General features: G+C 60.2%; 2 protein-coding genes across 31 annotated transcripts; one reads left to right on the top strand and one right to left on the bottom strand.

Annotated features, from left to right (window-relative positions):
- Window positions 1-197: 197 nt before the first annotated feature.
- Window positions 198-5,073, top strand: LOC129019525 (uncharacterized). Of its 2 annotated transcripts, XM_054462260.2 has the most exons (7): window positions 198-1,315; window positions 1,392-1,546; window positions 1,979-2,071; window positions 3,085-3,242; window positions 3,748-3,836; window positions 4,642-4,691; window positions 4,788-5,073. In XM_054462260.2, exons 1-7 carry the CDS (start codon window positions 1,061-1,063, stop codon window positions 4,975-4,977), a joined length of 990 nt encoding a protein of 329 aa, XP_054318235.1. In that variant the 5' UTR covers window positions 198-1,060; the 3' UTR covers window positions 4,978-5,073. The 2 variants fall into 2 exon arrangements, with proteins under 2 accessions (XP_054318235.1, XP_054318236.1); XM_054462261.2 differs by lacking the exons at window positions 4,642-4,691; window positions 4,788-5,073 and adding an exon at window positions 3,926-4,324.
- ARHGAP33 (Rho GTPase activating protein 33) lies at window positions 5,039-18,386 on the bottom strand. 29 transcript variants are annotated; one of them, XM_054462232.2, is made up of 23 exons: window positions 18,201-18,331; window positions 16,519-16,704; window positions 16,108-16,205; window positions 15,943-16,027; window positions 15,492-15,572; window positions 15,251-15,388; window positions 14,726-14,818; window positions 13,515-13,637; window positions 13,350-13,427; window positions 13,200-13,266; window positions 13,056-13,115; window positions 12,788-12,940; window positions 12,608-12,710; window positions 11,348-11,492; window positions 11,186-11,268; window positions 10,995-11,102; window positions 9,545-9,690; window positions 8,756-8,909; window positions 8,529-8,674; window positions 8,380-8,454; window positions 6,790-7,449; window positions 6,303-6,694; window positions 5,039-6,218 (listed from the first exon to the last, which is right to left on the bottom strand). In XM_054462232.2, the coding sequence occupies exons 1-23, from the start codon at window positions 18,204-18,206 to the stop codon at window positions 5,433-5,435; spliced, it is 3,966 nt and encodes a 1,321-aa protein (XP_054318207.1). In that variant the 5' UTR covers window positions 18,207-18,331; the 3' UTR covers window positions 5,039-5,432. The 29 variants fall into 29 exon arrangements, with proteins under 29 accessions (XP_054318207.1, XP_054318210.1, XP_054318211.1 ...); XM_054462235.2 differs by lacking the exon at window positions 18,201-18,331 and adding an exon at window positions 16,930-18,163 and having other exon boundaries at window positions 5,039-5,156; window positions 8,529-8,704; window positions 13,056-13,118; XM_054462236.2 differs by lacking the exon at window positions 18,201-18,331 and adding an exon at window positions 16,930-18,158 and having other exon boundaries at window positions 5,039-5,156; window positions 8,529-8,704.
- Between the last annotated feature and the right edge of the window lie 2,264 nt (window positions 18,387-20,650).

The following is a 20,650-nucleotide window of genomic DNA, read 5'->3' as shown; positions in this document are numbered from 1 at the left end:
GTAATCTCAGTACTTTGGGAAACTGAGGTGTGTAATCTCAGTACTTTGGGAAGCTAAGGCGGGAGAACTGCTTGAGCCCAGGAGTACAAGACCAGCCTGGGCAATATAGTGAGACCCCATCTCTACAAAAAATTAAAAATTAAAATAAATAAAATTTGAGAGATCTCCTGATAAAATCCAGAGTTTGCTTTACTTGAAGAGTTGAGTGCTGGCCTCGTGGAACCTGTGTGTACCACACTGAGTCACAGCTAGGTGGAGTCCGCCTGTCCCGGCCAGTGCGCAAGGCTCCTGGAAGTCAAAGTCCCCTGAAGTCCGCTTCCTCCTGGCCCATGGGGACCTTTGTGTGGTTTTGATCCCCCTGGGTTGGGGGATAGATGTTTGCTTGGCAGGCAGATGTCACCCCTTGTTTCAACTCTGTGGACTTAATGATTTTGGGAGAACTGTGTTGAGGTGGATTGCGAGGCATGGTCCTCAGCAGCTGGAGGGCAGGGGTTCCAGGACACAGAGATGGAACCTGGGGTCCATAGTCATCCAGTCATGGAGGGGCTGTAGAGGATGGGAATTGGCAAGGGTGTTTGCCTAGCGGCCCTCAGGCCTCCAACCCAGGAGTATGGGCCGGGGGCGTCCTAAGCCTGCCCGCCCCTTAGGTGTCCAGGTGGACGGGGAGAACTCCGTGGGGCAGACAGCCCTCTTCCTCTCGGCGCTGCTGGGCCACAGCTCTGCCATGCAGCTCCTGCTGGCCTTTGGTGCCAAGCCCAACCAGTGGCTGGCCAGCCAGTGATGGCCCCCATCCCAGGGGTCTGAGTTTGAGCCCCAGAGAGCCTGAGAGCTAGGGCTGTCTTCCCCTGAGGCATCTCTCCCTCGCGATGCCTCTTCCATTCCCTGGTGACCCTCCTGTCCCGCCAGTAACCCTCCTTGTTCTCTCAGTTAACCCCTTCTCATTCCCCAGTGACTGTTCCCATTCTCCCAGTGCCTCCATGCTCGTAGTGATCCTCATTCTCTAAAGACCCCATCCTGCCCTCACGTGACCCCTCCCATCCTCATATTTACCTCCCATGACATGGTGACTCCTCCCATCCCCCAGGGCCCCCATCCTGTCCCTTTTTGTCCCTGTTCAGTCCCTTCCCTAATCAACTCCCACCTGCATTGTTCTGCTCTAGCTGCTGCCTGGATGGCAGCACCCGCGTGCCTGCAGGCGCCTTCTCTGGTGATGGTGCCCCTGCTGCAGGCAGGGGGTGACTTGCAACTGCATGACCAGCGGGGTCGCACACCACAAGACTGGGCTGAGCAGGGTGGGGCCAAGCAGAACTGGGAGGTGAGCAGTGGCCCTGGTGGGAGTGAGGGATCAGGGCCGGCACCCATTGGGCCTCACCCTACGTGCCCTCCTCCAGTTGCTGGAGTTGTTGCAGCTCTGCCGGGCCCACATATCAGCGTTCGTGCATGATGGTGAGTTGCCACCCATGGCATCTCTGGACCAGTTGCAGGCCAGATTTGGGAACAGCCCGCCTGGCTCCCTGTCCTCCCTGAGGCTGATGCAGGCAGACAGGTAACCATCCACATCCTGAAGCCCACCCGCCTACCATTCCCAGCCACCCCAGACTTACCCTCGGCCTGCCCCCACCCCCAGGACACTGAGGCTAGTACAGATCAGGAGAGCCTCCCAAGTCCCGGCCTTGGGGTTTGGTCAGGTAAGCGGGAGCGGCTGTGGGAGTAGGAACCACCCCTGTCTTCGTGCCTCATGATCCTGCCTGTCCCTAGCTGAGTAGCCTGTGGCCACCGGGGCTGGTAACGGGCATCCCCCTTGTGGACCCCAAGGAGCTGCTAGCAGCCCAGGGAGAGCCTGACTGCACCTATGAGAGCAGCTCCCCACCCTCATGGCCAAGTGAGAGCCCCGCTGTACCCTTGCCAGCTCTCCTGCTCCCCTCCCAGGGAAAGCCCCCTCGTCTCAGGCCTGTACTGCCCCACCCCCATTCTCCAGCCTCCTGTGGATGGGTCACAAAATGACTGTGCGGCAGCTGAAGGCCCCTGGAACCCAGACAGATGTGCTGCTGGCTGACCTTCAGCACTGCAGGTACCTGTCCAGCCCCCGGCCCGGCCTCCTGTTGGCCCTCCCACGGAAGACAAGGGTGTGTGGCCGTAGTCATGGCCAGAATCTTCACTTCTGGGCCAGCACCCGGCATGGAGCCCTCCTGCTAGGGCGATCCCCCCACTGGAAAGTGGGTGGGTACCAGTTGTGTGTGCAGTGCCCTGTAGGCCTGAGAGGAGGTGGGGGTGGGGAGGGCACCAGGATGAGGTAGGCGGTGGGTGCTGGCCCTCCCACTGCTGGGCTGCGTGACCTGGGGTCAGTCTTTCCTCTGTCTGATGGCAGGTGCAGATTGCCTGCCCTGGCACATGGTGGGCAGTCTGGGCCCAGGAGCATCTCCCACCCTGTGTGGCTGGGGCCTGCTCGTGAGTGGCCTGCTGTCCTCCTGCCCAGCACGCTGCACCACCCTGGCCTGTTGCTGCTGATGGCACTGAGTCCCTCTGCAGACCTGTCAGGGCTGTGCCTTCTCTTTGAGCCTGTGTGGCTGGGCTCCCTGCAGGGGGTGCTGCACCCGCGGAGACCAAGAGAGGAGGTACCCGGGACTGTGCCGGGCCTGCCGCCCGGCCCCCTGCTGCAGCAGGTGCTAAAGGCCCTGCTGTTCCTGCAGGCCCACTGGCGAGCTCACAGTGGCTTCAACTCCCACGCCGTGTAGCTGGTGTAGCCAGGCCTGGCTAAATTGGGCCACCTGGAGCACGGGCGTCTCCTGCGCCAGTGCTGGCTGCGGCCCAGGTGAGTGCCTGCGCTGCCTGCTGCCCCTTGACTCGGGCCTGCGCGCTCCCCTCCTCCCAATTCTCCAGCCTCCGTGGCCATGGGCAGTGGTGTCTTGTAGGCCCCAGGGAGGAGGTGGGGGTGGAGAGGGGCACTGTGAGTGGCATAGGAGCTGGGTGCTGGCCCTACCACTGCTGGGCTGTGTGACCTGGGGTCTCAGTTTTCCTGTCTGGTGGCGGGTGCAGGTCCCTGTCCAGCAGCCGTCGGCTCACCAGGCCCCTTGGGCTCCACAGGCAGCAGAAGGGCTACCCCTGGGGAGGCCCAGGCCCAGGGCTTCCCCCGCCCCCTGAACTGTACCCATGGCTGCCACTTGAGCTGATCTGCAGTGACATGCCCACCACCACCTCAGACCTCTACAGCTTCTGCATCCTGACCCAGGAGGTCTTCACTGGTGAGTGAGTGGCTGCGTCCCGCCCCATGAAGGCGCCCTCCCGCTTGGGTCCCTGTGCTTCCTGGCAGGAGAGCTGCCCTGGGCTGGGAGAGGAGGACCTGAGGTGAAGGCCAAGCTGAAGGCAGGGGAGAGCCCAGCCCTGGACCCCCGGGTGCCAGCACCCTACCAGGCCCTGATTCGAGCTGGGCTAGGCCTAGCACCTGCTGACCGCTGGGGCAGCCTGCAGTGTACCCGATACCTACTGCGGAAGGCCACGGCCCAGGTACAGGGCAGGTCAGCAGGGGGCGGGTGGTGGCCATGGGACCCCAGGCAGGCCCGTGTCCCCACACCCAGCCTCCGGTCCACAGAACGTGGCTCCCGAGGTGAGCTCCCCGATGGAGTGGACCACGCTATCCCCTGCACCCCAGGGTTCCCCACCAAGTTAGAGGGCGAGGAACGGATGCTGGCAGGTGCTGGGCACAGCTTAGCTGTGCCCCCCGTCTGACCAACTGGTCTGTCCCCACAGAGAAACTGTACTGTGAACTGGCTCACAGAGCCAAGACCACACCCAGGCCTGTGCCCCCTGTGATGTCCCCAGGCCTCATCCCATCCCAGGTAGGAGCCAGGACGGGGCTGTGGGGGACCAAGGGAGCTGTGGGACACCTGGGCAACCCGTGCCAGCTCTCTGCCATCCTTCTCTGCAGGCCCGAGACTCCTGAGGTCAGAGGCCACAGCAGGATCCCAAGGGGTGCAGCGTGGAGCTTGGGCAGCAGCTTGACTCTAGGCAGCAGCTCTGGGCCCAGCCCAGGCCCCAGCCCTGGGTCTAGCCACAGCCCCACAGCCCCACAGCCAGGGTCAGCCTGCACTGCTGCCTGGAGCCAAGCTCAACAGTACAGATACCCCCAGAGCCCTGCAGAACTGTCCCATTGCTAACCTGTGACCCCCTCCGCCCGCCCTCCAGGAGTCACCAACCCCAAGTTCCCTGGCTGCCTCTCCTTTGACCAGGGAACTTTAGGGTCGCCCAACTGTCCCCTCACTCACCTATGACCCTTAACCAACCCTGCTTCCCCCAGGGCCCTTCCCTGCACTCCAACTCCAGCCTCTAGGACTCAGCCTCCCTGCTGGGGACCCAGAGCTCTGTGGAGCAGTTTGAGGAAGCTCTCAGCCAAGATTCCAGCCCTGCACGGGCTGCTGCAGCACACACACAGGGTTATTCTGCTGGAGTCCCAGCCCTGCGAGCCCATCCCCAGCCTGCTGACCCACAGGGAGGCTTCCCACACACTGGGAGGCTGCTGGCAGGGAAGGCCACGAGGGCAGGCTAAGCAGAGGACCCCGAGCCCAGCCTGTGCCCCATCTGCCCTCCCAGGCCTGCTGGAGCGCCATGGCTACCAGGTGGCAGCTCCAGCCTTCTCTCCTGCAGGCACCCAGTACTGAGCTGACTAGAGGAGATCTCTTCTCCAGCCTGCAGAAGTGAGACCTGAGACCTTGGATGGGAGGACCCCAGGTAACCCTAGGTCTTTATCCCTGAGGTAACCCTAGGTCTACCTGTGCCTCACTGCTCCCCAGGATGGACCTGCTGGAGGAGATCATAGCAGAGCTACAAAAAGGATGTCAGCTTGGAGAAAAGCCCAGCCTGAGCCCCATTCCTGACCTAGACTCCCAGGGTGCCCATGGTTCCCTCTCTGCAGATACCACCTCTCAGAGGCTCCCAGGAGTAACTCCTGCCTTGGTGCCTCTCCAAAAGGAAATAGAATGATAAAGTGCCCCCTCTGTCTGTCTTCACTCACTGAGTTTGGCCCCAGCATGACTTCAGCAGCCACATTTTCACCATTTTATTCATTAATGTTGTCAGATGGTTTAGTGGGGGATGTGGGGAAAGAAGGGTAGGAGTTGTCCCCCCATCCCCGTGCACAGGTCAGGACATGCTGGGGACTCCTGGAGGGAGAGGAGGATGGGGTCAGCCTAGCCCCCCCCCACCCCAGATTTGTGCGAGGGCCCCCAGGATAGAGGGTGGTGGGGGGATGGGCAGACCCTTCAGTCCAGGGTAGGGAAGCTGAGATTATAGGTTAGGGACCCACATCAGAAGCAAGTTACAAAGTTAGAAACCTGGGGTAGTGGTCAGGGTTCAAGAAAATACAAAACAAGGGATTTGGCTGGGCCAAGATCCAGTGAGGGTGAAGGGAAGGAAGGACGGCCCCTCCCAGCTGGTGCTCAGCAGTAGCTTCGGGTCTGGCCCTCAGAGTGGAGGGACCAGCTGGGAGTGGGGTAAGGGGGTGGGGGACCAGCCCCCTCCCCTCTTTGCCCTCCATTTCTGTACAAGGACCCTCGGTGGAGCTCGCCCCCCCTTCCGTAGGCTGGCGGGGCTGCCCTGTAGAGCAGGAGAGGCTCAGGAGGGCCCCAAGGACCCGGCACCCTATGAGGGGTACGGGGGCCCCAGGGTGCCCGTTGTTTCTGGGGAAGGCGGGGGACTGGGGGACCGGGATCTGAACGGCTTCGGGGGTGGGCAGGAGGGGAAGAGGAGGAGGAAGAGGCAGGCGAGGGACCCCTGGGCCCTAGGGCTAGGTTGACGTAGAGGGGCTCAGGCGGTGTGGGGCGCCGAGCAGGGTGCTGGGGGGCTGAGTAGCCAAGGTGGTCAGGGGGAAAGCAGGAGGGGGCTGGCGGGTAGCTGAGCAGGAAGTCGGGGGACCTGTGGAGTGGGGGCGATTGGCCAAGCACGCCGTAGGAGGCATTGAGCCTGTCGGGGGGCATGGAGCGAAAGGGACTCCAGGAGCGGGTGGGGCCAGAATAGGGGGACCCCTCGCTTGCCCCGATCTCATAGTACAGGTTCTCTCCCCTGTCGAGTGGTGCAGGGGGGCCCAGGGAGCTCCTCCAGACCGGGGCTGGGGAACTGGGCTGGAAGGATGGGGGTCCCAGGGGGTACAAGCCTGGCTTGGGGACCCCAAGGAAGGGTGGCAGGCACTCCCTGGGGGCTTGGGAGAAGAAGCCGGGGGTAGGAACCTGTGAGGGGACAGAACATGGCGACTGGGCTGCTGCCTCTGGCGCATCCCTGCCCCCCCAACCTGCCCTGAGCTGGGCACTGACCTGGGCAGGGCCTCGGAGTCCCCTCCTTGAGGTCCCCATGGGCCGCTGGCTCCTCAGCAGGCTCCCATCACTTTGTTGCCTTGGTAAGTAGGGTGGGGGTCCTGGGACCCAGGCACCCGGGTGGGCTAGGGAGTTGGGAGGTGGCCCACTCCCTGAGGTCCCCAGGGGCTCCCCGCCCACCTCCAGAGACAGCGAGCGGTGGAAGGGGGATGGGGGAGCAGGTGGGGTGCCCCCGCACTCCTGCTGGCTCTGTTGCTCGGCCACCTGCTGAGCCCGCTCAGCCAGGGCCAGGGCCATGAGGCGTGCTGGGTTCTTAGGGGGCGGGGGTGGGGCACCCCCAGGGCGCAGGAGAGACAGGGGAGGGGGTGGCAGTGGTGACTCCATATCAGGACCTATATAAATGAATGGAGAGGGGTTCAGCTGGGGCTGGGCCCTCAGAGTCAGTGACAGCAGGCGGGGACAGGGTTGGGGTAGGCCGAGGACTCACCGAGTGGGCCCTGGGCTCCCCGGAGCTTGCTACACATCTCCTGCTGGCAGGTGTCAGTCAGCGGGGCCTCGGCTCCACGCAGCAGCAGGGGTATGAGATGGGGGCGCAGGCTCCGGCCGGGGCTGAGAGCTGGTGTTGGGGTGGCTGAGGCAGGTGCTCCCCCAGCCCCCAGCAGTTCTAGGACAGCGGGTGGCACTGATACAGCCAGGGGCTCTGAGATATCTAGGGCAGCAGGCGAGGCGGGGCTGGTGGGCCCTCGGGGCGAGATGGCCTGGGGGGTCACCCTGGGTGGGAAGGCAGAGGCAGGGGCGGGGGGTGCTGGGCTGGCGGGAGGTGCGGGATCCCCTGGGGTGGGGCTGCTGCAGCGGAAGGTTAAGGGATCAAAGTCCAGCCCCCGGAGTCCCTCCAGGCAGCGGGGTGGGCTGAAGTCCAGCTCATCACCATCATCTAGCCAGGCTGAGGTGCGGTGTGAGGGAGACCCAGAGAGTGCCCCCAGCCCAGCTGCTGAGGACTCAGAGGATGAAGAGGAGGACTCGGAGGAGGAGGACTCGGAGGAGGAGGATGAGGACAGGCTCTCGCAGGAGCCAGCAGGTGCTGGGCCCACAGGGAAAGCGTCGCTGCTGGAGTGGGGTCGCCGCAGCCTGTGCAGCCTCTGGAGGCCTGGAGGGGTGGGGTCAGTGAGACCATCCCTGAGAACAGGGTGCACAGCCCCACAGAAAGCTGGGGAAAGGACATGAAGAGGCGCCTCCTGGAGAGGGCCACAGTAGCTGTGAAGCCAGGAAGAGCTGTTCAGATTGACGATGGAGACCATGAAGAGGACACTTCCGGCCCAAAGCACGAAGGCCCTGTGGCCGCCCCACAGGCTGTGAGCACGAGACCAACAGATTCACATACAGCTGCTGAGCCAGCAGGACAGCACCTGGGCTCCTGGGTATGTGGGAGGGCAGTACCCCAGGAGTGTGAGGATAGCGCGGTGGCTCAGAAGAGCCCCCAGAGGCACGGCTGGGTGGGGTGGATAAGCAGCCCCCCGCAGAGGTCGGAGAGCAGCACCCAGCAGCGCGGAGGGCTGTGAGGTAGCGATGGGGAAAAAGCCAAGCTCCCCATACAGCGCGGCATCCCTTTCTTATAACGCCCTTTAAATCAAGTTTCCAAAATGGCTAGAACTGAGCAGTATGATCTTTACACACACACCTGTGTATGATCAAACCCGGAAAGCAAGGGCAGGGTAGTCTGCAAATTGAGAGGATGCCTCCAGTGGGGAGGAACTCAAAGGGGAGAAGGAACGGGGCTGCTCTAGTTCTGGCTGGTGGGTTCATGGGTGTCCATAATATTATTTTAAAATGTTCAACAGGAATAATAAAGACTTTTATAGGGCCCGTCATGGACCAATGAGTAAGTTAAGTTCAGTGTGTGATGAACCAAAGGTGATACTGTGTCCAACTCATTGTACATAAAGGCCAGGTTAAATTTTTCAAAAGCCCCAGGGCCCCCAAACGTGAGGTACAAAATTTGGAGGCCAAACCAGGGCCCCAATTCCTCCCGGCTCCACTTGGGCACAGGTAGCGCCCCCCACTTGCCCCCCTTGCTCACCAGCCCCGCTGGCCTGCGATGACAGAGACTCCTCGCTCTTGGCAGATCTCAGTGTGACGGTGTCGGGTCTGCTGCCTGCAGGAGAAGGAGAGGTAGGAGGGCACTCCAGCGACCATCGCTGCCCACCAGCCCATGGCCCAGCCTCTCACCTGAAGGCTGCGGTGGGGCACGGGTGCCCCCCAGCCAGGGCAGGGGCTTCTTTCGAGGGACACTGGGGCCCCGGCCCAGTGCAAAGAACGTCTTCCAGCTGCTGCCCCCTGGCTTCCGCTGTTTCTCCCCTCTCTCCCCTTTCCTCCTGCGGTTTGGGGGAGAAACAGGAGGCCGTCTGAGGAACAGGCCTCCACCTGCCCCTCGCCGCCCCCAGCATCCCACTCACCTTTCCGCAGGTGAGGCCGGGGCCTTGGGAGTTGTGAGCTCCGTGGGCGTCCCCAGCCGGCCCTGGGTGCGTGCCTGGGCTTCCTCCAGCGTCAGCAGGCGGGTGGAGGGGCAGCTGCCCGCAAGGGACTTGGGCCTGGGGAGCAGGCAGCGGCCTGGGGAGTGTGGAAAGGGGGCAGCTGTCAGCTCTGGGGCCGCCCAAGGCCACAGGCAAAGCCAAGCGCCACAGCCCAAGCCCCGGCCCCGCAGCATGCCCACCCGGGCTGGCAAGGCAGGGGGCCGGGGCGGATCAGGCGGGAGCAGGCGGGCAGCAGGCAGGTGGGAGGAGGGCGGGGCGGGACGAGCTGATGAGGAGGCAGCTCCCGGCAGCCAGCGAGGGCAGCGGCTCTGGCTTCAGTTACCTCGGGCCAGAGGGCCCTCCGACGTGCTGAGTCCTGACTGGGCTGGGGTCCGGGGCAGGGCGGGGAGTCTGGGCGGGGCCGGGGCGGGGTCAAGTCTGGGGACCTCCCACCTCCTCCCAGGTGGACCCATGGCCCCAAGCGCCCCCAGGAGCTACAAGGGGTGAAGGAAGAGCGGCGTCCGGGCCAAGAGGTGGGAATCCTGAGCGGAGGAGCTGAAATGAGAAGGAGGGGGGCGCGGGGAGGGAGAGGCCGGGGCGGGGTCCTCAAGGAGCCGGAGGGAGGCCCAGCTTCAGTGGGGTGGGGATGGGACTGGGAGCCCACCTGCCCTCCCCCTGCAGCCCTGACCGTGGTGGGCAGTAGCCAGGACCTCAGGGGGTGGGAGGGCATACCTGCAGGGTCGAGGCCGGCGGAGGTGAAGGTGTCGCTGAACAGGACGTCCACATGGGTGAGCAGAAACTCCACCACCACCGACTGCACCCGAACTTCCCGGAACGCCGCCGCGCCACCCATTCCCACTGACTCCAGCTCCATGGACCTGGGTGGGAGGAGCGGGAGGGAGGCCGGGTGCCTTGAGCCCAGCCAGCAGGTTCTGGCAGGGCAATGAGGGGAGCCGGGGAGGCAGTGACTGTCTATTCAACACCTCTGACCTTCTCAAACTGATCACATCTCGCTGAGCTCTCAACCTTCCCCCAGACCCGCCCCTCCTGCCTTCCCCATCTCAGTGTGGTTCTTCCTGTGGCTCAGGCCAAACACCTTGGGGTTGCCCTGGGCCCCCCTCTTTAACTCCCACAATCAATCTGTCACCCCCTCCACTGCCCCCCATCTGGCCCAGCCTCCATCTCCCCCAGCCTGGACATCCCAGAGCCTCCTTCCGGTCCCCACCCTGAAGTATGCTCCCACCTGCAGCCAGAGGGAGCCTGGGACCACGTGAGTTCCATCAGGGCCCGCCTGGCTCAGAGCCCTGCCCTGGCTGCACCTCGCTCCAGGCAAGAGCAAAGTCCTCACTGTGACCCATGACCTGTGAGTCACCCCTCTGTCTGGTCCCTGTCACCTCTCTGACCTCATCATCTCCTCTCCCTCAACCCCTCACTCACTCAGCTCCAGCCACACCGGCCTCCCTGCGGCTCCTCCAACACACCAGGCACCGGCCCAGGCCCAGATGTCTGCACCTGCCATTCCCTCAGCCTGTCACTCCCCACATGTGCACCTGGGGCCCTCCCTTACCCTCTACAGGTCTTGACTCAAATGTTGCCTTCTTAGTGCAGTCTTCCTCACCCACTTTATTCAAAACTGTACACTCCCTTCTCTGTACCCCTGGCCTTTCTCATTTATTTTTCTCCATACATCTTACGCCTGTCCTCTGACATACCACCTGTTTTACTTGTGTACGTATCTGTGCCCCCAGGAGAATGTGAACTCCTGCAGGGGAGAGATCATGCCTGTCTCGTTCACCATCAAATCCTCCAGGCTTATTCTGCTGCTGGCCACAGAAGACCTGCTAAAGCCTCCCTTGCCACTCTCGCTAAAAACTTCACACTGCCCTGACCCTGCACACCGCCCTTCCCTCCTCCTCTCTCCTCCTCAGCACTCAGCACCATCAGATTTTACTCTGTATTTTTCCTGTTGATGTTCAGGGTCCATCTGCTCCATGAGAACATGAGTCCCAGGAAGACAGGGCCATGCTCAGTGCTGGGTCCCCAGTGCTGGGGACGGGGCCAGGTCCATGGGAGGTATTTGATAGACATGTATTCAATGAATAAACAAAAGAAAAGCTGGGCGGGCTCCTGGGGTGGTTTTGGGGAAAGACCTGAGGGGCGGGCAGGTGAGCAAGCAGCTCACCGTAGCAGGTTGGGTGCCCAGACAATGGCCAGGTTGCGGGCATGCATGCTGGTGTTGGCACTGTGTCTCGCCATGCGGGCCAGGTGCCTCAGCAGGTACTCCAGCGTCCTGGGGGTGGGAGCGGAGGGGGACACCTGAGCCTCAACCCCCTTGGAATCCCACCAAGTCCCGCCCTGCCCCTCCTGGTTTACCTGTAATGTGGCGGGGGCAGCTGCTGGATGACATCGTGCACCCGCACCAGACGCTCCTCCTCCCCAGGCACTGACATGGCCTCCTGAGATGGTGGGCGGGTGTGATGAGGTCTGGGCCAGAGGTGTCCTGGCCCCCTCCGTCCCGCCAGCTCCCTTACTCACACTGAACTTCCCATAGAGCTGGTAGGTGAGCAGAGGGTTTGGAAGCTCTCGGAAGTAGAGCTTGCAGAGGGAGGACACGCTGTGGATGTCCTGCAGGAAGGCAGGGCCAGACAGCTCCGGGATCCTCTCGCTGTCAAACTCATGCCTGAGACCACCGTGTCAAGGCGGAGGAAGATCCAGGTCAGAGGGGCTCGCTCACGTGGCCATGCTCCCCCTGCCCCTACCCCCAAGTGCCAGCAGGTGGATAAACCCTCTTCCCCAGGTCCTACACTGGGCTCTTCAGAGGCAGAACCTTACTGAACTCCCCAGCAAGCCTGTGTGGCAAAGAGAAGGGTGCCGCATTTACAGAGGAGGATGCTGAGGCTCAGACAGGTGCCTCTGCCTGTAGCTACCCAAGACTGTCTGACTCCAGAGCATGAGCGGCTCCTACCATGCAGCTGCCATTCTCCTGGCTGTAAGAGGGCACTGGAAAATGTGGACAAAATCCCAGCACCCTGCTACTCCCAATTTTCTGGTGGGGCCCCACTGCCTGTGGTAAAATCTCCCACCCACTGCCACCTCCTGCCTCCCTCTTGGCGCCCCCCGCAGGCTTCAAGCACTCCCCCCTCAGCCTCCTGCAGGCCAAGATCTTGCCTGGCTCCTCCCCGCCTCTAGACCCCGCCCTGGCTCAGAGCCCTCCTGCGGTTCCCCCTTCACTTATAGTAAAAGCCAAAACCCTAACATGAAGGCTTTGCCTGCGCTGGCACGGGGACTCCTTGGCCATGGCCTCCTGTTGCTGTTCTCTTTGCCCTGCTGCTCCCTCTACATGGCCTGCCCCTCCCCTCCTCCAGGCCCTCGCATGAGGTGGCTCTGCCCTTGCCATCCAAAACCGCAGGCCTCCCTCCTGGCTCCTCGTCGCCATCCTCCTTACCCCAATCTGTTTTCCTCCATAGTACCTGTCATCTTCTGGTGAACTCTATCCCTCCCGTTTGTCTCTTCCTCTAGCCCGTGGGCCCTGTGAGGGCAGGTGTTTCTGGCTGTCTCACTCACTGCTGCGTCCCCAGTGCCTAGAACAGTGCCTGGCACGTGGCAGGTGCTTGGTGAAGACAGAGTCCTCACTTAGACTGCTAACTCTACTCTCAAGAGAGCTGTCCCTGACCCCAGCCTTGATCCTGCAACTCCTGACTCCTGGTAACTGTGTCCCCAGCACACAGCACAGGGCTGGAATGGAGGTGCTGGGTGAGTGCCTGTGGAAGGACGGGGTTGGCTAAGGGCCCTCACCGAAGCCTCTGGATGTTGGAAGACACGCCTGAGAGCCGGTAGATCCCATCCACCACCCCGTGGGCCTCAATGAACTCAGAGCAGCAGCGCAGCACCTGGGGCACTGGGAGAAAGCAAGGTCAGGGCTGGGTGGGCCGCAGCCCTGGTGTGACGGGTGGGGTGGGTGGGCCCGTGCCTCACCATCCTGGCCTGAGTTGCTGAGGTGCTCGCCAAGATCACAGCCAAACACCCTCTGTCGCAGGATTCCCCGCTGCCGCAGCCGCTGCCGAGAAGGGCGGGAGCGCATGAAGGTGCGGAGCAGGCCGGCCAGCTTCCCACGAGGCCGTGGCACAGCTGTGAGGGCAAGGGGCAAAGGGCAAAGGCAGGTCTTGTGGGGTCAGCATGGCCAGGAGCATGGCCAGGGGCCTGGTGGGGTAGGGGCAGGGACCTGACCGCCTGTTTCTATTACCTGAGGTCAGAGACGAGATACCCTGGGGAGCCGGGATGCCACATGGGGGGCCATCGGCATCTGCTAGGCAAAAAATGGGGTGGAAGGGATGAGTGGGAGGCAAAAGACGCAGACCCACACCTCCCATCCATCCAGGGCACTTACCCGCCTTCAGGCCCGGACCTGGCCGCTCCGTGAAGAGTTCCACACACTCACTGGGGAAGAACCCGACCTGAGGAAGGTCAGGGTCAGTAGCTGGGCCACCCCAGTTGGCAGGTACCCCAGCCCCACCTGTCCGCGCCCAGCTGGACTCACCTGGAAGCCTCGCTTGCCCCGCCACCAGCTCCGATCCTCCGTGGGCGGCATGTCGATCACCGAGACAATGTCTCCCACCTGGGAGTGGGCGGGTGTGAGGAGAAGGGTCAGAAGGAGCAGGGAGTGTGGGGAACCCAGCTGGAATCTGCTTCCCCACAGCCTCACCTCAAAGGACAGCTCATCTGGCGCCTGGGCTGTGTACCGTTTGATCACGTGGGCGGCCGCCACTGCAGGGATATTGAGCGACGCCTCCTCACTGAGGAGCAGTCGCCGGCCGTGATTGTCCAGCTGAAATAGAGGTGGAATGTGGCAAGGACAGGTCAGAAGACGGTGTTAGTACAGGCATACCAAGCTCCTCTGCGCCGGGTGAGGCCACTGCCCGCCCCCGTCAAGAGCCCCTGTCACTCAGAGCTATTGGTCAAACACCTAAATTCCTGTTTGTAGGGATGCAGCCCTGGCACCCTCTGGGGGTGGGGAAACCTCTAAGACAAACCCCTTTATTTCCCCTCACATGTCCCAGGACTCTCCCACCCAAAGGCTTCCCCACCTGAAGGCTTCCCCATCCACCTCTGCACCTTCATCCTCCACAGCAGATACCACATGGTTGCCATCTAAAAACTCTCTGTGCTGGGCGTGGTGGCACACGCCTGTAATCCCAGCACTTTGAGAGGGTGAGGCTGGAGAATCGCTTGACCCCAGGAGTTTAAGACCAGCCTGGTCAACATAGCAAAACTCTGTCTCTACAAAACTTTTTTTTTTTTAATTAGCCAGAGGCCAGGCGCAGTGGCTCATGCCTATAATCCCAACACTTTAGGAGGCTGAGGTGGGTGGATCACCTGAGGTCAGGAGTTCGAGACCAGTCTGACCAACATGAAGAAACCCGGTCTCTACTAAAAATATAAAATTAGCTGGGCGTGGTGGCACATGCCTGTAATCCCAGCTACTCAGGAGGCTGAGGCAAAAGAATCACTTGAACCTGGGAGGCAGAGGTTGCGGTGAGCGAGATCGTGCCACTGCACTTCAGCCTGGGCAACAAGAGTGAAACTCCGTCTCAAAAAAAGAAAAAAAAAACCCTCTGGTTTAAGCCACTCATAGCCAGGTGTTCTGTGAGTTACAGCCCAACCCATTTCTAATTGATATACATTTAAATCCTTGTATCCTCACAGCCGAACACCTGCTAACACACACACGTGCACACACACACACACTCACACACATTCTCTCACAGGCATGCGCCCACACAGACACTAAAATATCAACGCCTCCTCCACTCTGGCTCCTTTCTTTTCTATGCCCACACACACTCCGAGGCTGGTTCTCACCCCTCAGACACCCCCTCACCCACTCTGAACTCCAAGCCCCCTGCCCAGGCCCACCTCCATCCAGGTGAGCACAGGCCCGCAGTTGAGGTTACTGTCCACCAGTCCTGACAGGGTCTCCAGGTACTGCAGCAGCAGTGGCACCAGCATCTGGGGGCAGGTTGTCAGGGTGGGCCTCTGTGAGTGGACGTGAGAGAGCCCTCTGCCCTCCCACACTGCCCTAGCTCGTCTCTGGGCTGAAGTTCCTCCTGAACGCATGGGTGCTGCTCAGCTGTTAGGTACTGAGATACGGGCATATGAATGAATAAATAGGCTGGGCCAAGCTCTTGAGTGCCCTGGTTGGTATGACGATGGTAACCCTCCCATGGGACCCCCTGGAACTCCCCATGATCCTAAAACTTAGCAAAGCTAAATGTAGCAGAAGCCTACTATGTTTCTAAGGCTTCTCCATTCATTCAGATTGGTTGGGACTTGGGCCATACCAGTATTTAAATATTTCTCTATCCCACTGCCTTGATGATTTCACACACTGTGGATGATGACACACTCATGAGGCAGGGGCTGAGGCAACAAGCAGGTTACCTGAGCAGCCCTGGCACCCTCAGGGGGCGGGGGAAGCTCCGGAAGGCAGGAGAACCTCCGGTCAAATATGCACCGGTGGAGGTGGGCATCCAGGGAACGAAAGTCATCGTAACTCCGGAGAACCGGCCAGGAACGGCCCTGTGGGAGCAGAGGGACAGAAGGGAGCAGGGGCCCCATGACACCGAGCTGAGGACTACAGTGGCCATTCTCTCAGGCTAGATGAGAGGCGGGATGGCCTCACCTGACAGGTCACCTGCACCCCGAACACCAGCTCATTCTCTCCAGAGAGGCTGGGCCCTTCACGGTCTGGAGACAGCAGGAGCTGCAGAGGGAAAGCAAGGCCCAGTGGACTTTTGTCCCAGTCCTGACCTCCTGGGGATGGCACTATCTAGGGATGGGTTTGTGTCTCCCTTCTGGACCTCCCCGAGGACAGGGACTGGTGATGTGCTGGTCCCTGACACAGAGCAGATACCTAACAAAAGTTGTCGTTGAATGAATAAAAGAACAAATGGATGAATGAATGAGCAGCTCTCCCCATCTGCTGTGGCTCCTGCAACTTTTGCTACTGACTGCTCAGATGCGTGCAGCAGCCAGTCACAGGGATAGGTTTCAGAAGCAAAGCACCTGATATCATTGCAAGGTTGGGTAGGATATTGTCTTCCCTCCTGGGTGCAAATGCAAAGCCCCCATACCTGAATGTGGCCAAAGTCGACGTTCTCGTAGTGGAAATGGGCGCAGTCAGCCAGCCGCGGGAAGGGGCCTCGAGGAGCTGAGAGCCTGGGAGACAGGGATGCATCACCAGCAGCTCCTTGAGTCTCCCCAGCTCCTAGCTGAGCCCTTTCCTCCCTCACCCTCACCTCTTCCCAGGCTTCCCCTTCACACTGGGCCCCCCAGCGGTGGGTAGAGGCTGCACCGAGCCCTCCCCTGGGCCATCCAGGCTGTCAGTGCTGCGTGCCTGTAGAGCAGAAAGAATCAGAGGCCCCCAGAGATGGGAGCAAAGAGACAACGAGAGCATTGTTATCTGGCAGCGCGGGCCCAGAGCCCCGGGCGCTCCACATACCGCCCTGAGCATGAAGCAGGAGGGCAGGTCGGGGGAGGTGAGGGCTGGGCTGAGGACAGGACTACTTCTTCGTGTGTGGTCTGGGGTGGGGGACTGGAGAAGCAGGGGCCAGACGTGAGGCGGGGCAACAGGATGGAGAGCATGCTGGTCCCATCTCTCCCTGCTGAAAACCCTTCTGTAGCCCCTGCAGAGCACAGTGATCTCCTACCACTGTCTGGACAATCACAGCTCCCATCTCATCAGCCTTCCTGCTTCCAGCCTCTCCCCTCCTGCCAGCTTTTCCGCAATAGCCTGGATCGTTTTCAGAAAACACAAATCTGGCTCTGTTTCTCCATAGATCCTGGGCCTTCAATGACTCCATGTTGTCTTCAAGATGAAGTCTGAATTCTCTGGTCTGATAATCGAGACTTCCCTGAGCTGATTTCTGTTTACCTCTCCAGTCCCATCTCTTCCCATTGCCCCAACTCTCAGAGCTCTTGAACTTCTAAGAGCAAAAAAAGCACCCTCTTCTCATTTCCTTCTAGGCCTTTGCAAAGGCTGTTCCCTCAGCCTGGAACACTCGCCCCACCTTTCCCTGGGTACATTCATCCTCACTCCCACCCCTCAGGTCCCAACTCACATGTGCCCTCCTCCAGGAAGTTCTCCCTGACCCTTCAGGCTGGGCCTGGCATCTCTTCTGGACTCTCTCCATCCCCTGAGGTTCCCCCATCCCAGGTACCATGTCTCGACCAGAGCTTCTCCCTTCACAGCTCTGATCACTCTGAGATGGCACTGGTGGTGACAAGTTCATCTCTCTCATTGGACTATGACCGGCCTCCCAGAAGGAGGGCCCCAGACTGAGCTCCCCAGCATAGAGCTGGGCATGGAGTTGGTGTTCAGACAGGATTGTTCCTGATTCTTTTCTGGGTCCCCAGTGCCAGCCCAGTCGCGCAGCAGGGGCTGGGTAAATTCTGATGAATAAATTAACCAGCTGCCCGACAAATTCACCACACTGGGCTGTAGCATTTCCCTCCTCCATGTCCCTGCAACCCCGAGTCACCCTCAGGGTCTCACCCTCAGGGTCTGTCCCCCTCCAGCCCATGAGGTTCCCCAAGGGAGGATGGGAGCTGACTCTCTCTGTGCCTGGAGCATGGGGCCTCCACAGAGGCAGTCTCAGTGAATGTCTGCTAAGTGAGGGAATGAATGGATGAATGAGCGGGAGCAGCATGGTGGGAGACGGAAATGGTGGGAGAGGGAAATGGTGGGGGAGGGGGATGAGGACAAGGAGATGGAGCAGACCCGAGGATCAAGGGAGGTACAGTGCTGGCCTGTTGGGGTGGAGTAAGGAGGAAGTGGCTGGAGAGACGAGGCAAAGGCTCAGACTGATGCGGGGCGGGGGGGATTGAGAGGAACCGGGATGGGGTGAAAATGAGGGAGAAGAAGAAAAGGGTCAGGCTGGGGATGGAGCGGGTGGGGGGTGGGGCTCAGGAATGAGAAACGGGCTGTGGGGAGGAGGAGGGGGCTCCGCCGGGGAGGGCTGAGGGCTGGCAGAAGGATGCCGAAGAAGATGCTGGGATGGGGGCTGGGGAAAGAGCCAGGAGCCTCAGGAGGCCCCTGCAGGGGCCACTTAGGTGGCGCGGGTCCCTTCCTAGACCAGCCCCGCCTCCTCCCAGCCCGGACCCTAGGTTCCTGTCACCCCATCCAGGGCGTGGAAGACGGGGATGCGCGCTGAGGGGGCGGGGTCGAGGTACGGGCTGGGACCCGGGATGGGGCCGCAGGACGGGAGGGACCACGGCTGAAGCACAGGCCGCGGGATCGGGCGGGGCCGGGGGCGGGGCGCGCGGGGCGGGGCTGCGGCACGGACAGACTGACACCCGGACGGACAGGCTGACGGCCGCGTGGGACCCTCACCACCATGGTCGCGTAGCCTCCTCAGGCCCCGGCCGCGCTCGACCCCTCGCTCGCCGTTCTCGTCGCCGCTGCCGCCGCCATGGCGACACAAAGGGGAGGGCGCGAGCCGCGCGCGGGCGGTTGCAGACCCCGCCCCTAACGGCTGCCCGTGGCTCCGGCGCGCGCCCCACGGGGGCGGGGGGCAGCGGGAACGCGGCGCTGCTTCTCATTGGCTCCGCCCTTGGCCTTAGGCCGATGCCCCGCCCATCCGGAGGCTTCTCATTGGCTTCTCCTTGGGCTCCGCCCCGGCTCTGTGTCCTCGGTCCCGCCCCCCAAGTTTGACAGCGCCACGCCCATGACTGCTTTACATTGGCTGTCATCACTCTCCTGAGACACGCCCCCAGGTTCTTTATGCTTTGCTCCCGACACTTCCAACACCAAGCAACTGACCCTCCCCTTCGTCCACTCCCAGCGTCCATTCTTCTGACTTTTTTATTTTTATTTTTTTAAGAGACAGGGTCTCACTCTGTCGCCCAGGCTGGAGCGCAGTCCTGCAATCGTGGCTTACTGCAGCCTCAACCTCCTGGGCTCAAGCGATACCTCCCAAGTAGCTGGGACTACAGGCGTGCGCCACCACGCCTGGCTAATTTTTTTAGACATGGGGGTCTCACTATGTTACCCAGGATGGTCTTGATCTCTGGGGCTCAAGAGATACTCCCGCCTCAGCCTCCTTTCAAAGCGCTGGGATGACAGGCGTGAGCCACCACGCCAGCCCCTGATAGTCTTAATTGGATTCTCCCACGGCCTCAGAGCAGTGCCCAGTTCCTTAAGCAGCTTTTCAAAGTCCCAGTTCCAAGTCTCACCTTTTCAGTCCTGATCCCGACCCCGTTCACATAATGCCGAGGACGCTCCGCCCATGGACGTTTCTCATTGCCTCATACACCTTGCCTAGGACATAACCCGAGGCTTTCTGCTATTTGGCCTCCCCCTGCCCACTGGGCATTTTCTTGTTTCCCCTTCTACTGCTTATTACGGGCCAATCTCCAGCCTTGATTTTTTTTTTTCTAGGAAAATGTTTAGGGGGAAATGCCAGATCATGCTTATGCCCCCCATAAAGCCAATCCCAATGGAGCCTGCTACCACTGAGCATGCCCGGATAACACTGTAATAATGCCCTTCACAAGAGGGTCTCTCCTTGGTCATGCCCTCGACAAATTCTCACCTCAGAGGGTCTTGGTCTGTTCATTCGTTCATTCATTCACTCAAACTCTGATCAATTTGTAGATACATCAATAACCAAACCAGGAGAAAACATACCCTGCCCACATTGGAGCTCAAAAGCTACTGGGAGAAGACAATGAACAAAATTAACATTAAACAAAATATAGACTATTAGGCCAGGCATGGTGGCTCACGCCTGTAATCCCAGCACTTTGGGAGGCCGAGGCAGGCAGATCACTTGAGGTCAGGAGTTCAACACCAGCCTGGCCAGCAGAGATAAACCCCGTCTCTACTAAAAATACAAAAATTAGCCAGGTGTGGCGGCGGGCGTGCCTGTAATCCCAGCTACCTGGGAGGCTGATGCAAGAGAATGGGTTGAACCCAGGTGGCAGAGTTTGCTGTGAGCCGAGATCGCGCCACTGCACTCCAGCTTGGGTGTTGAAGTGAGACTCTGTCTCAACAACAACAAAAAATTGCTGGGGGCAGTGGCTCACGCCTGTAACCCCAGCACTTTGGGAGGCCGAGGCAGGAGGATCACAAGGTCAGGAGTTCGAGATCAGCCTGGCCAATATGGTGAAACCCCGTCTCTACTAAAAATACAAAAATTAAAATTAGCCAGGCGTGGTGGCATGTGCCTGTAATCCCAGCTACTCAGGAGCCTGAGACAGGAGAATTGCTTGAACCCAGGAGGCGGAGGTTGCAGTGAGCCGAGATCTTGCCACTGCACTCCAGCCTGGGAGACTCTGTCTGGAAAAAAAAAAAAAAAAAAAAAAAAAGAATATTAGAAGGTGATTCATTCTATGGAGAATAATTAAGCAAGGGCTGGTGAAAGGGAGTGCTGAGGGAGGGATGAATGTGCAGTTACTTATGTACTAAATTTGCTGACCTCACTCTCACCACAGGGATTTCCCACACGATATTCCTTCTGTCTAGTGTTTCCCCATCAACCCCTGCAGTGATTTTTTTTATTCTTTAATTTTTCTGGGTACATAATAGGTATATTTAGGTATATATATTGAGGGGGCACAGGAGATGTTTTGATACAGGCATGCAATGTGTAATAATCACATCATGGAGAATGGGGTCCTGCAGTGATTTTAAAACAGCTGCAAATTATCTGACACTCTTCTTATCAAGACGCGGAGTCTATGATTGCTTTCTATGAATCTGGGTGGGACTAGGATAGCTTCAACCAATAGATAATGGTGGAAGTGACATGGTGATTTCTAAGGCTATGCGATGAAAGGCAA

This window comes from Pongo pygmaeus, chromosome 20 (genome assembly GCF_028885625.2).
Source record: "Pongo pygmaeus isolate AG05252 chromosome 20, NHGRI_mPonPyg2-v2.0_pri, whole genome shotgun sequence".
Lineage (NCBI taxonomy): Eukaryota > Metazoa > Chordata > Mammalia > Primates > Hominidae > Pongo > Pongo pygmaeus.
The sequence above is the reverse complement of the archived record's forward strand: the minus strand, read 5'-3'. Positions and strand labels throughout refer to the sequence as shown.